The 13,758-nt window shown below is 45.3% G+C and overlaps 1 protein-coding gene across 1 annotated transcript; it reads right to left on the bottom strand.

Annotated features, from left to right (window-relative positions):
- Positions 1–3,756: 3,756 nt before the first annotated feature.
- On the bottom strand, positions 3,757–12,787 carry BMPR1A (bone morphogenetic protein receptor type 1A). The gene is made up of 11 exons (XM_053451031.1): positions 12,666–12,787; positions 8,983–9,145; positions 8,479–8,581; positions 8,029–8,125; positions 7,081–7,183; positions 6,803–6,941; positions 6,512–6,704; positions 5,467–5,764; positions 5,197–5,372; positions 4,510–4,640; positions 3,757–3,954 (listed from the first exon to the last, which is right to left on the bottom strand). The coding sequence occupies exons 1-11, from the start codon at positions 12,727–12,729 to the stop codon at positions 3,829–3,831; spliced, it is 1,593 nt and encodes a 530-aa protein (XP_053307006.1). The 5' UTR covers positions 12,730–12,787; the 3' UTR covers positions 3,757–3,828.
- Between the last annotated feature and the right edge of the window lie 971 nt (positions 12,788–13,758).

Below are 13,758 nucleotides of genomic sequence, written 5' to 3'. Positions count from 1 at the left end.
ATATAATAATAAGACCCGCAGATAACGGAGGCATTAGGAGGAAAGCTTGCGCGAATGCGGTCTACGGTAATCCTCATTGAGATTACTCAAGACGGAAATTCTTAAAGGGTCTCTGTAAACGCGGTATTATTTAACCATGTGAAAGGGGGCAGATCGCGTCCCTGGGACTGGAAGGGTTAATATAATATATATAATATACATTATACATTATACAATATATAATATACATTATACAATATATAATATACATTATATAATATATAATATATAACATAATATATATTATATATCATATTATGTAATATACCGGTATATTATATATATAGCAGACAATGTATCTGAATAAATGGAATATCGACGTTATTTTCTAGATAAAAGGGGGAAATAAATAAGTGGCTATTAAACTGCAACTCCCATGACTCTCAGACACCCTTTTGAGCACCATGGGAGCTGCATCATAAAATGATTGGCCGAGCAGCAGAACAATTTCACCTGCAATAGCGTCTCTTATTTACTAAAGCAGCACTGTTACAGGTTTTGGTAAAGCGAGCGTGACGCAGAACCAGCCTACGGCACGGGTGCATTTGGCAAGCGGTTCCCGACGCAGCCAGACAGACGCTAGACGTAAGGGCCGGCCCTGGAGCTTTAAGGCCAGCGGCCACCTGATGACACGAACGCGGCTGAAGGGCGGATATGCCACGGTCTTATGGGCAGGTAGCGTGCGGCGGGCAATTCAAGCCACTGGACATACACTATAGCACCCCATCTGTCGTTACAGCGGGGTGTTAGAAGGGCAGTCCGGTCATGCATATATATAATATATATATATATATATAATATATATACACACTTTCTATATCTATATATATATATATATATATATATATATAACAAACAGCAAAGGTAGATCATTTCTCTTGAATTCAATAAATCCCTTTTTTCTTTTAGCACGGCAGGCGCTTTTGCGACGTTATTCCTCCTAACACTGAATCACCCAGCAGCTGCATTTTCTGCTCTCAAAGAGAATTAAAAGGTAAAGGAAAAAAAACAAAAAAAAACACAACTTTGGCATCCATGAAAAGTTATTTGTTTTTGAGATTCTGGCAACTTTTTTTTAGAAAATGTTATGAATAGTAAACGACGACGTTCAAAGGGTCCGCACTCCGACATAAGCGTGGGATTTAATGTAAATTAAAAAAAAGGGGGGTTTAAAGGTCAGGGGTAAAATGGGATATATATATATCTTACGTTGCCCCCAAAATGTTTCAAATTTGTACTTTTTGCTGCACCAACGGAAGCTTAACCGCTGAAAATTGCTCAGCGTCAACGGGTGATACAATGTACAACGCCGCAGAATATGGCGGCGCCATGCAGATCAATAAATAAATAGGAACAGAGAGGTTAGGTTTAGCCGCTGCTGCCACCTAGTGTTCATTCCAGAGAATGCATGGAGGCCGGAAAGCGGCTACTGTTAACGAGTAGCAGCTATTAGAAGCAATGCGGTAATTATTACTTATGGATTTCTATAGCGCCGTCACATTCCGCAGTGTTGTACAAGTGGCGTGAGCAAATACGTTTTTATTCTTTCCTCTTAAGGTTTAATCGCTTAAAAGATACAGAAACGTCAAGAAGCTTTTCTATGGCAACAGCCTATCGGCGGCTGCTTTTGTGACGCATGACAACGAACAAAATATGATTCTTATTGGATGAAAATACTTATTTCTGGGAAGGGCTTGGGGGGCACTCAGCGGGACCAGGAACTATGTTTTTATTGCTCGATTTAGTTCAATCCGGCAGAGTTGGTGGGACAGCAGCTGTAACGCCGGCTGAATGGAAGAAAAAGCTAATTTGGTAAAGAATTATAAAAAAATAAATAAAAAAAAAGGTATAGAGAATGGCGTGAGATCAACTGAAGCGGCCCGTCGCCCTACTATGGCACAAAGCATAAACACGGGGGCGCAAACCGAGACGCAGACAACGACCCGGGTCGGTCGATTATATGTTGCCCGTCCCAAATGCATGAGGGGGGGGTTCTGCAGTATACTCGCTTAACCCTTTCCTGTAGTAATTGCACAGGGAGGTATATATGAATAATACACACACACATACTTTAGGATGAACGGACGTTAGCACACCCGCAGAGCACTGGCATTGTTCTTTGGTGATCCATTAGTGTTTGTTTAACCGCAACGCAGACTCGGGCTAATGACGGGAGGCTGCCAGCGACCGGCGTCTCGTACGATTAATTACGCTTGGCAAAGGACGGTATTAAAAAATAAAACGAAAAAAAAAAACAACCCACGTGGGGTTAAAAAGGCGAGAGGCTGGCGCCCGTGCGCGATGAGAGTTCCTGATTTATGCCAACCCTTTGTGTAAACGAAAGAACGGATACCGAGAGAGGCGACAGGGGTAACGCGGGGGAAAAGGGGATCCTTAGTGGGACCGAGGCTTTAAAAAATAAAAAATTAGGCACAATCCAGAGGAAAACACCGCGGGTTTACATGGAAGGCTGGGCTTAAATTGCGAGCCGTCGCTTTAAGAGAGCGGGTTAAAGGGGCCGTTCCACTGCCGCAAATAAAACTTTAGCGGATCCGGCATTTTATTATTTTTTTTTTTTAATCACGTAGAATCGGCAGAGATTTTGAAGCTTCTTTCAGTTTCTATGGCAACAGACTGTTCGGCAGCGGCTTTTCGTGCCACTGTATTTCTGTACTAAGGAGAGCCTTAAAGCCGGCAGACTAGGTGGGACGGCAGCTTTAACCGACGCAATAAGAACCCCCGAACGGAGAGCACGATCTATGACCTCGTAACACTGTAGCCACGTGCCGGTACGGTACCGTGATGAAAGGCCCTCCCATACTGCGGGCTAAAGCAGGAGAGAGGTGGTTTCAGCTCCCTGAATTCGCCGGCCCTGCACAATGTATAAATCAATGAGGGAGACGCCTCACAGATTTACGCATGCTTTATACAGGGCCAGGCAAGCCGTTCTCGGAGCAGCGGTCGGCCCCCTTCATGACACAAAAGGGAAGTCAGTGAGATGAAACTGCAGCTCTCCTGCAATCGCCTAACCCCCGACACACAAAACCTTATAGTACTTTAGTATTTTTTTTTTTTTTGTAGATACGTCACGTGCCCCCCCTCGTATTACAAAAAAATAAACAAAAAGGATGAAAACGCAAAATAAAAAAGGGATCATTTCTCTTTAAACGGGGAATTTCACGGAGCCCCCCCCAATTAACGAGACTTACAACGGATGTCGCGTCCCTTTAAATTCATAACGTCAAGCACGAGAGAGACAGTAACTACGTGACACGTTTTAGTGGCTACATACATACACAGAGACAGAGATATATATAAAAGGCTGTCGTCACGGCGGCTTCCATGGCACAGGTCGGGGGTGGGGGACAAAAAAAATGGCAAACGATGAATTCTGGCACAAAAATGTATATATAAAAAAAAAATAGAAATAAGTCCTCCGAGTTTCGCTAAGGCAAAGTGGATTTAAAAGAAAAAAATAAAATAAAAACTTTATCGCTGCTTTCACAGAAAGCAAAAAAAAAAATACCCTGGAACCTGCGTTTCAGTATTCATTCCGTAGGAGCTTTAAAGTCAGCGTGACCGTGTTGATAAAACATAACAAAAAAACAAATAAAAAAATAATCTCTCGATACGCAGAGGCTCCCCAGCACTGAAAGAAGTCAACGTAGCAGCCGGCAAAACGCGTCGGGGGGAAAAAAAAAACGAACTGTCCCTTTTTTTTTTTTTTTTCCTCCCCGCTCCGTCGGCGTAATAAGAGTCCTGCCTCCGGCGGCGCCCCCGTCTCTAGCGTCAAATTTTGACGTCTTGGGACTCGACCATCTTGGCCAGCGTCTTCTTGATCCTCAGGGCCGTGAGGCGGGAAGCCGGGTTCTGCGCCCAGCACTCGGACATGAGCTTCAAGATGGCTCTCAGGCACTGCGAACACAGAGAAACGGGCGAGTTAGAAAAAAACCCAAAATACACGTCGTGGCCCCTCCCCCCTCCCCCAACGTCGGATATTCACTCGGTTTTAATCAAAATATTTATTTTTAAGGCCGCAAGCATTGTTGGTATTTCAATCTCATTCATTTACATGCGCCAGATTTTTATTCTCATTTTCCCGAGTAAGCGTATGAATGAAACCAAAGGCGGCGGGAAGGCAGGGGGAAAAGAAAGCCACGGGGCTACCGCCAGAACGTTGCCCTGGGCCACTAAAACATACATTTTCGTTGCAAACTTAATAAAACCTCTTGTACAAGAGCGGCTCGTTCTAACGCGAATCGAGAGCGTAGGAATATTCAGAGTTTCCGTTTGAGGGACTATTTCTCCTTCCCCCAGACTAACACGAAAACATAGAATTTATCGGCCCCATTCGGCCCCCGTTCCTCCTGCTGTAAAGACTTAATCAGTCGTGGGTCTCGTCTTAGACTCAGGAGCCGCACGTCTATCCCGCGCGTTTACATTCCCTCGCAGTACTAAAGCGGCACTCACTTCATCGCTGTTCCATCGGTTTGAGACGGTGGGCCGGACGCATTTAATGCACACGACTTCACGCATGTCCTCGAAAGACGGGTCGCTTGGCACCATGTCGTAGTACGGCAACTGATATTCTTCAACAATACCTAGGAGATAAAAAAAAAAAAAAAGTGTGTGAATTTATGGGCCCGACATCATCATCATTCAAGTAGTTAATATATGACCTCATAGTATAAATGTTACAGCCATATGTATGAGATCTCGCTCTGTTATCTGAGCCCTGATCTACTAGACAAACCCCCCGACTGCTTATCAAACTGTCTACGGTAAGCCATCGAACGGCTCAGTCTTAACCAACCAGCCGGACTCTCTGACTAATGAAAGTCTATGGAGGAAGGGACTTCATTAGCACTGCCGTAAAGCATCAGCTCAGTGTGGTGTTTTGAGGACGAAAGGTCACCCAAAATATCACATGACCGACAGCAATGCCCGCCCCTCGAGATTTTTATTACTTATTGTAATATAATGAATATTCTAATTCGACGGCTCTTCCACGGCACAACAAACCTGATTGGTGGAAATCGGACCCGGTATTTTTGTATTAAATAAATCTATTTATACATTTATTTATATTTTTTTAAGAGATCTTATGACGTTGAGGAGGATACTGGAGCAAAGAGAGGGCGCATGACGGATCCTTACCCCCGCTGACGCACCGCCGGGTCATCTCCCAGACGATCAGGCTGAAGCTGTAAATGTCGGCCATGATATAAGCTTGGAAATGGTTCTTATTTAGGCTTTCGTCCAGCACCTCGGGGGCCATGTAGCGCTTGGTGCCGACGCGCGTGTTCAGGGGTATGTCCACTTCGTGCGTGTCACTGGAAGGAAGAAAACGCAAGGCAGCGGAAGTTTAAGCACATGTGTGACGCGAGACAAAAAAAACTTTATTAGTCGTGGACAGAGGCAAGGTACCTGTTAAACTTGACGGCGAGCCCCAGGTCGGCTATGCAGCAGGTGCCGTTCTCCTTGATGAGGATGTTTTTGCTCTTCAGGTCCCGGTGCGCGATGGCCGGCTTCCCCTGGGTGCCGTAGATCTCGGTGTGAAGGTGGCAGAGGCCGCACGCCGCCGAATACGCCAGCTTGAGCAGCGATCGGGTATCCAGGGTGGCACACTTGAGAAAGTCGTACAGGGAGCCGCTCTCGTGGTATTCGGTGATCAGGTACATCTGAGTCCACGAACCGGTCCCTTTAATGTCCGCAGCTATGAAGCCTGGGGCCACGCAAAAAGGACACGGGGGGGTGAGACGAGAAAACGCTATTCCAGGCTGACATGTATTCTGAACACAAATGACACATATATATATCATACACCGTTCAATATATATTGTATTAAGCGCTGCGTAAATTGTTTGTGCTATATATATATATTATAATAATAAAAGATAATAGACGATAGTAATAATAGATAATAGAAAATAAAAGATAAATAATGATAATTATAATAATAGAAGAGATAAAAGATAAGATACTAAAAGATGATGATGATAATCATAGAAAAGATAATAAAAGATGATAAATAATAACTGCATTAAATTTAACTCATAATGTGTGCCGGGGGAAACACTTAATTGTCATGTGACGCAGGAGCCCTGGATATGCTGCTGATTAAAGAAATCCTGTAGGAACAGTTCGGTGGCCGACGCACTCACACTAATACATGCTAATTAACTATTAATTCCTTAATTTAAGCCACAGCTTGTGATTCGTTTTGTTTGTCCGTCGGCCGGTGGCAGCCTGTGGCAGAGCCAGCATCATCTAATCAATGCCCCATCCTGAGGCTCTCCTGGTAGGGAGTTAAGATATCTTCTCCCCTGGGGCATTTAGATTTATTAAAGATTGGGTTTTAGGAGTTAAACGAGTGAACGCGGGGTACGGAACGTTGGGGTACAGAACGTGGGATATAGCGACGGATTTCCTCTTAGTGAATAAGGCCCCGGAGCGGGCGATATCCCCTTACCCAGGATGTTCTCGTGGCGCATGAGGACGGTCTGATAGATTTCCGTCTCCCTGAACCAGCTGGCTTCCTCGGCCGTGAAGAAGACTTTGACGGCGACCTTCTCGCCCCTCCACCTGCCCATCCACACCTCGCCGTAGCGGCCCTTCCCGATCTGCCTCACCATCTGGATCTGCTTGGCGATGGTGCGCTGGACCTGCGGGTCGGAACCGACAGACGCCGTTGTGAACGAGCCGCCAAAAGACGAAACGAATACAATAAGCAGGAGAAAAGACGGCGGGTTTGTGGGTTTACCAGCAGAGGCAGGCCGGAGCCGCTGCCAGAACTCTGCGAGAGGTCGATGAGGGCCTTCAGCGACTCCCCCGCCGGTATGAACGCCTCGTCTTGCTCCAGGTCTCGGTTGTAAAACATCCTCTGGGCTTTGAATTTATGCCTGCGGCGGAGATCAAAGACCAGTTTAGTTAAACGCGCTGAACGAGAGGCGCCGAGGTCCGTATAATAAGGAATCGGCCCCCGCCGGCCCCTCCGCGTGACGACGAGGAACGCGCGCTGAATGTCTGAGGGGTTCTTACTTGTAGATACAGGTGATGAGGATCAACCCGACGACGATCAATAAGCAGACGGCGACCGATATGACCAGGGCGAAGACGTGCATGCTCCTGCTAAACAGCCCGTCTGTGGCGAGAGACATCATACATGTTAGTGCCGGCACATACATGTTACATGTTTACCTTTAAACGCGTGTATTTAATGCTACGCAAGCTACGTTCCATCCCAAAGAACGTCACACGACCCTCAAACACTCATAAAGCTTCAAATGACATTATTTTATTTATTAAGCCTTTAAAAAAAAGACTATTAATTTATTTTACTGCACGATGTATAGCGGTGATCAGAAGTGCAGAGATAGTGGACTTATCGCCATAGCAACCAGTGACGGGCGGAAACGTTATGTTTACTTTGCGAACTGGCCACTTTTATCATCAAAAGAAAAATCAGCGATGTTACCTACAGACGTGATGTAAGGAAGTGTTACTATACAGTGAGGGTGGTAGATAAGACAGACCAGCCTCCCAGCAGAGGTGGTAGAGGCTAATACAGCGAGGGGATTGAAACATGCATGGGGAAGGGATACGGCTCCTGAAGACGAGGCCAATGACTGGTTTGAGTCTTTACAGGGGGCCGAATGGGTCGCATCTGCCGTCAAATTCTATTTTTCTAATGGCAGCTCTTATCTACCATGTTAACTGCTTACATTTACCTAGTTTTATTTAATAAGTAATAATATAAAAAAATAAGAAAAAAAAAATAAACGTAAAATTAAAAAATAATAAAATATTAATAGTAAAATAAAATAAAAATAGTAAAATTATTAATAATAATGGTAAAATAGTTAACAGTAAGATTATTATTAATAATAAATAATAGGAGTAGTAAAATTAATAATAATGGTAAAATTAACAACACAAATGGCATAGCGTGACAATGGCCGGCGTAGGAGACGCAGATCCGTGTGTTACCGGGAGGAAGCGGGGACAGGGTGGGCTTTAAGTCCCTGTTGCAGAAGTCCGTCCGGCAGCACTCGATGGTTCTGCGTAACTGAGCTTTGGGGGAATCCTAATTGAAGAAAGAAACCATTTTAAACCAAAGAAATCCCAATCGCAGAACATTTTATGTAACAAACGCTGCCCCCCCCCCGAGATGGGGCTTTTAAAGAGAAGCAGAGTGCCGCGTTTTAAAAGGGGAAGACCCCCCCCCCCAGATAAAAGATCCGCATGTAGATGTGGGACCGAGAGGCTTGAGACGTGCTAAGCACTCGAGTAAAGTAACGCACTAAAGACAAGGTGGGTAAGAGCAGAACGTCCCGATCCACTGGATCCTACGGGGATACCGTGAGGGGAGAAGATACGTGGCACAGCCTCCCAGCAGAAGCGGTGGTAGGTTAAATATAGCGATTGGGATTTACTGACCTTGCACTGGAAATCGGAGCCTTCCAGTTTCATGCAGCCAGACGTCATCGTGATCTCCCCGTGCTCGTCTTCTTCGATTATCGCAAAGCAATGGCCGTTAGTCCTACAGAAAAAAAAATAAAGCGGAATCAAACGTTATTCATATGGCACCGGCATATATCACGGCGCTGTACAGCGGCACAGCACTTTAATAGGCTTTTTTGTTGCAGTATCCGCTCTGAGCCACTAGATGGCGCCGTGCACCAAGCTTCATGGGGGAAACGAGTAGGGCCGCTGGTGAAGCTGGCGGCGAGTACAGCGCATGCGCGGCGGAGCGTAGATGTGTTTGGCCGGGCTGAGCAGGGACCGTACAAACATTTAAAGGGGCCGGCCAGCTTTCATAGCGTCCACTGATCGAGACGCTGGCCAAACCACCTCGGACGGATGACGGGAAGTCCGTACGGAGGGCCAGAGGGGCCAATAAGGCGACGGCAGGCGAGCGATCGCCCCCCCCGTAACACTCACATGCACGTGTTGTTCACGGCATCCTCGGGGCAGTAGCCGGAGCAGTAGCAGTGCAGGAACGGCACCATGTCCTCGGGGGCCAGCGTCACGCCGTTCTCCAGCTTGCGCGGGTCGGAGTTTAGTTTCATTCCGGGTCTGTGAGGCATGATGTCCAAGCTCTGGCCTGCGCGGGGCGAGAAACAAGAAAGGGAATCTGTATAATATATAATATATAGAAATATGGAACTGCGCCTTCAATCACAAGACTGTAACCTGCTGACCAACTCAGACTAAACCCTGACCAAGCGTTACAAGAACAATAATGATTGCATCATGAGATGATGTCATACCTACCCCGACCTCATTTTCTTTTTTGATATCAGTATCTTGGTAAAATTGCGCTTTTTCAGCAGCCGGGGAATCATTTTATACAGCGGCTTCCACACATTAAGGACCGGAATTAATGTAAGCAAGTCTCAGAGCGACAGCTTAAGAAAGCAAGCTGCAGCTTCCCACGGCCCTTTAAGTAGAAATGAAGTTGAGACGGGATCCGGGCCCCCTCCCCGTTGGCCGCCGTAGGATGAGACGCAGACGGGTTTTCCAGACGGCTGTGTAATTTGGACACGGGCGCGACCGTGTATTTGGCGCAAGGAGTAGAGCGCTTGTGCCAAAGACGGAGCATCGCGGGAAGAGTTCTAAAGCAGCAGCCCCCCCCCCCGGCCCCCCCGCAGACGACCCGCAAAACCCCCCTCTAGGAGAGGAACTTCCGTTCCGTGTTAAAAAGCAGGAGGCGGCGAGTCCGGGAAAGCGGCAGAAGCTTTTGGGGAACTTTTTCCCAGTTAATAGGAGCAACCAATCAGTGCCTGCTTTTGTGTCACATGACGATTAAGCGGTCCCGGCAAAAATGATGAATGAGGCAAAAATGTATATCATGAAATAATTTCTGGGATACAACGTGGCTTCCGGCAGCACCAGGAGCGTTCATCTAATATACATATATAATATAAACATATTGTATGTAATTATATATAGATATATATAGAGATAGAGATATATATATAAAATCTACTATATATATATAAAATATATGTTTCTTTTCTAGATTATATATATATATATATATATATATATTAGATGAGCACTCCTGGTGCTGCCGGATATGAATATATATTTATTATATTAGAGGAAAGTTTACAAAAAGTTTGAGAGTATATGTAATCTATTATATATAAAACATACGATTATATATATGATGTATATTAATATATATTAAGTGTACTGCATAGATCCTCACAAGCTTTTTCTAAACATTTTAATACTTTATAGATTAATGCAAGATTTGGATCGGGTGACTGGTTTCTGGGGAAAAGTAATGTATTTTTAAATATTTTAAATATATATATTTTTGTATTTTTTTTTGTTTAGTTTTAATTTGTTTTTCTAAACTATAAACGGTGAAGTCACATGACGTCCAGGAAGAGACGCGGGAGTGAAATTCTTATTGCAATGTCAGCGGAGGCTAAAGATACCCCCCCCAAACCCCCCCCCCCCCCCCCCGGAGAAGGAGCGGCTCGGATCGTTCGTCTGGCCCGCCGGAGACGTCTAATTGTTTCATGGCGAGACGGTGCACACGCAGAGACGGTGACTCCTTGGAAGCCGATCAATGATCTCAGGACGCAGCTCTGTCCCCCCCCCCGGAGAGAGAAGCGCTGGAACTCTGCGATAACGGCTGCCAGCGGATCGTTACCGGGTGTAAGCTGGGTTGCGGAGCATCGTGGGAGTTGAAGTTCACGGCTAGAAAGTGCTGCTAACTGTAGTCTGAAGGTCAGGAATGGAGGCGGGGCGCGGTAGATGCGTGGAACAGCCTCCCAGCAGAGGTGGTAGAGGGTAATACAGCGAGGGGAATTTAAACATGCATGGGATAGGCGCACGGCTCCTGCATCTAAGACGAGGCCTGATTAAAGTTTCACAGCAGGAGAAACAGGCAGACCAGACGGGCCGAATAGGGCCGATCTGCCGTCACATTATGTTTCTATGGTAACTTGGGGAATGACAGCAAAATATAGCGAATGTCGGACGGGAGAGTTATATATTTATGTATATATATATTAATGATCTTAGCGAAAAGTCTTTGTTTTAGTTAATGTGTAAAAAAAAACTGAATGAAATCAGTTTTTGGTATTTTTTGCATTAAGTGAGTTTCTTATTTTACGTTAATAAGGTTTTTTGTGTTAATAAGGTTTTTTGTGTTAATAAGGTTTTTGGTTTTTTTAAGTTAATAAGGTTTTTGTTTTTTAGGGTTTTTTGTTTTTCTAAGTTAATAAGGTTTTTGTTTAAGTTTTTTATTTTTTCTTAGTTATTCAGCTTGTTTGTTTTTTTTACTTATTCAGTTTTTTTTTGAATATTTGTCTTTTTTTTTTCTCCTTGCTATGCTCCACTTACTACTTTGTATGGAGAGAGCGCGGTGGCGCCGCAGCGCTGTGGTGACGGCCACCGGTTTTGAATATCACGTGATTGACTTCCTTGCCAGTAGAAAGGCTTTTCAGTTGCTAAAATACGTATTTTTTTTAATATACATAAATTATATATAAATAAATAAAAATTCTATCTATTTTGACTGCCGGCAAGGAACCTGCGCCGCCGGGATTTGTATGTATTTTTTACTCTGATTTGGATTCGATGGCCTGCACTCGCAGGAATGGTTTATTATTCTGTTTATTAAAGAATCGGCAGCACAAGTGTCAGTTATTTTTTTATGTTTTAATTGTTTTTTAGGGAATTCTTGAGGACCATGTGATAAAAAAGTGCCACCGATAGGTTGTTGCCATGTCAACTAACAAGGCTTCTTAAAAGGCAGCATGATGTAAGTGGAACAGCACCTTAAATGAATACGGCGGATCTAATCGCAAGCTCAAGTATTCAGTGCCGCGGTCCGCTTAACAGACGCGGATTTCTATTGGTCGAGAAAGAGGGCTTTAGGGGCCGAACCCCTCAGCGCCACTTCTTTATTTTCTTAGTGTAAAGCATGAAACGAGAGCCGCTGACCCCCCCCCCCCCTTCGCTTCCGAGGGGCTGGCAAAGCAGAGAACCCGAAAGAGTGAGAGAGGAGACATCCCGAGAAAACAGGAATGGGGAGGAATAATCCAGCTGCTTGGACATGCTGAGGGGGTAGCACCGCCTTAAGACCGCTATTAAGAGGGGGGGGTTGATGGCAATTTAAAGGGACCACACATCAGATTTATTAATATTTAAATTAATTAAAAAAATGATTTTATTTAATATTTAATAAAAAAAAAGCTTTTTTGCAGCGGTAAAAAAAAGGAAGTAGTCGGTTATTAAGGAAATTCGAATTGGCGAAAGGAGGAAGCGTTTGAGGCGATTGTTTCCGTTTGATGCAAGCGGATGAGTTTCACATGTAGCGCTCACAGGGGGCCAGAGGCTTTCCTCCCGACACCCCCCCCCCGCAACCAACAAGCTGGATTTTAAAGCTTACGTTCCACTACCGGTTTCCGGGCGGTAACCGAGCGTCCGCTTCCTGCCCCCGGGGGGGGGGGGAATGAACATAGTGGGCTGCATAGAACAGTAACTAAGTGGAACAGCACCTCAAAACGCCATTCATGACTTTAGTGGCCCGTTTTGGAAAGGGTCTTTGCGGGGGGGGTCTATTACAGAAGAAAGAAGTTAGGTTATTTGCCCCCACCTACCTTGAGTATTAAAAGTGAGGAGAAGAGAGGTTCCCAGCAAAACAACGGCAAAGCGAACTCCCATTTTGTCCAAAAAAAATAAAAAAATAAAAATCGACGTTCCTTAAAGGGCTTGAGCGACTCGACCGGGCTACAGGACGAGGCCGCTGAACGAGAGCAGGGGCCGCCGCGTCGAGTAACCTCCGGGTTTAAGGCCACGGTGTCTTTGGCTGCAGATCCTCGATTGCTGGGGAAATAGAAGAAAAAAAACCATGAGATTCCTCATTTTACGCTGTGGGGGGGAAGTACTTATTTTTATTATAATCAAATAAATATTAAAATGTAAAAATTGAAAGTGTGTTAATTAAAAATAATTTTATAATTATAAAAAAATAAATAAGGCGTTTTACATCAAACAAAAAAAAAAAGGCAACTTTCACACAGAAACATTACTAAAAATTGAAACTTTAAAAGAAGTCGGAAGCAACAAAGGCGGGAGATTCTGAACGCTGCTTTTAATGCTAATTAATGTAGAAAGCATAATTAAGCCTCAAAGGAGCCGTGGGGAGGGCTCGGAGGGCTCGCACACCTAAACGGTTGAGCGCGGACAAAGGGGATTTGTGTTAAGATGAATGGGGGGCCGCTTTTGGCTTTCTTTGGCCTCTTGTTTGGGTGAGCTTGACCTGCGCGACCCCGCCAGCCCGGCGCTATTCCTGAATGTGGGGGCTTCCACCGTAAATAAACGCAATGTGTCTGCTCATCGACGGCCCCGAGAGAGCCTTTTCATTTTTAATTGGGGGCTCTGGAGATATTTAACATGGGGGGGGTCACCGACGCCTGTCACTTCCAATTTGCGGTGGGTTCGGGGCACGCGACCTTCGACCTCTGGCCTACTTTTCACACATCTGTGACTTTACTGTAATTAGCGTACAAAGCGGGTTCATCCCCCCCCCCCAGGGGAAGAGAGACGGAACAGCCATGGGGGGGGCAGATACGCCGACATGGGTATGAGCCACACAAAGAACCCCCGGCTTCTTACAATTAAAGGGGCACTCCAGCCATCAAAAGCCCCCCCCCTCTCATGAGACCCCGCACAGTGTGGACCTTTCCTGAC

This window comes from Spea bombifrons, chromosome 11 (assembly GCF_027358695.1).
Source record: "Spea bombifrons isolate aSpeBom1 chromosome 11, aSpeBom1.2.pri, whole genome shotgun sequence".
NCBI lineage: Eukaryota > Metazoa > Chordata > Amphibia > Anura > Pelobatidae > Spea > Spea bombifrons.
Note: the sequence above shows the minus strand (reverse complement) of the source record. Positions and strands in the feature narration are given on the sequence as shown.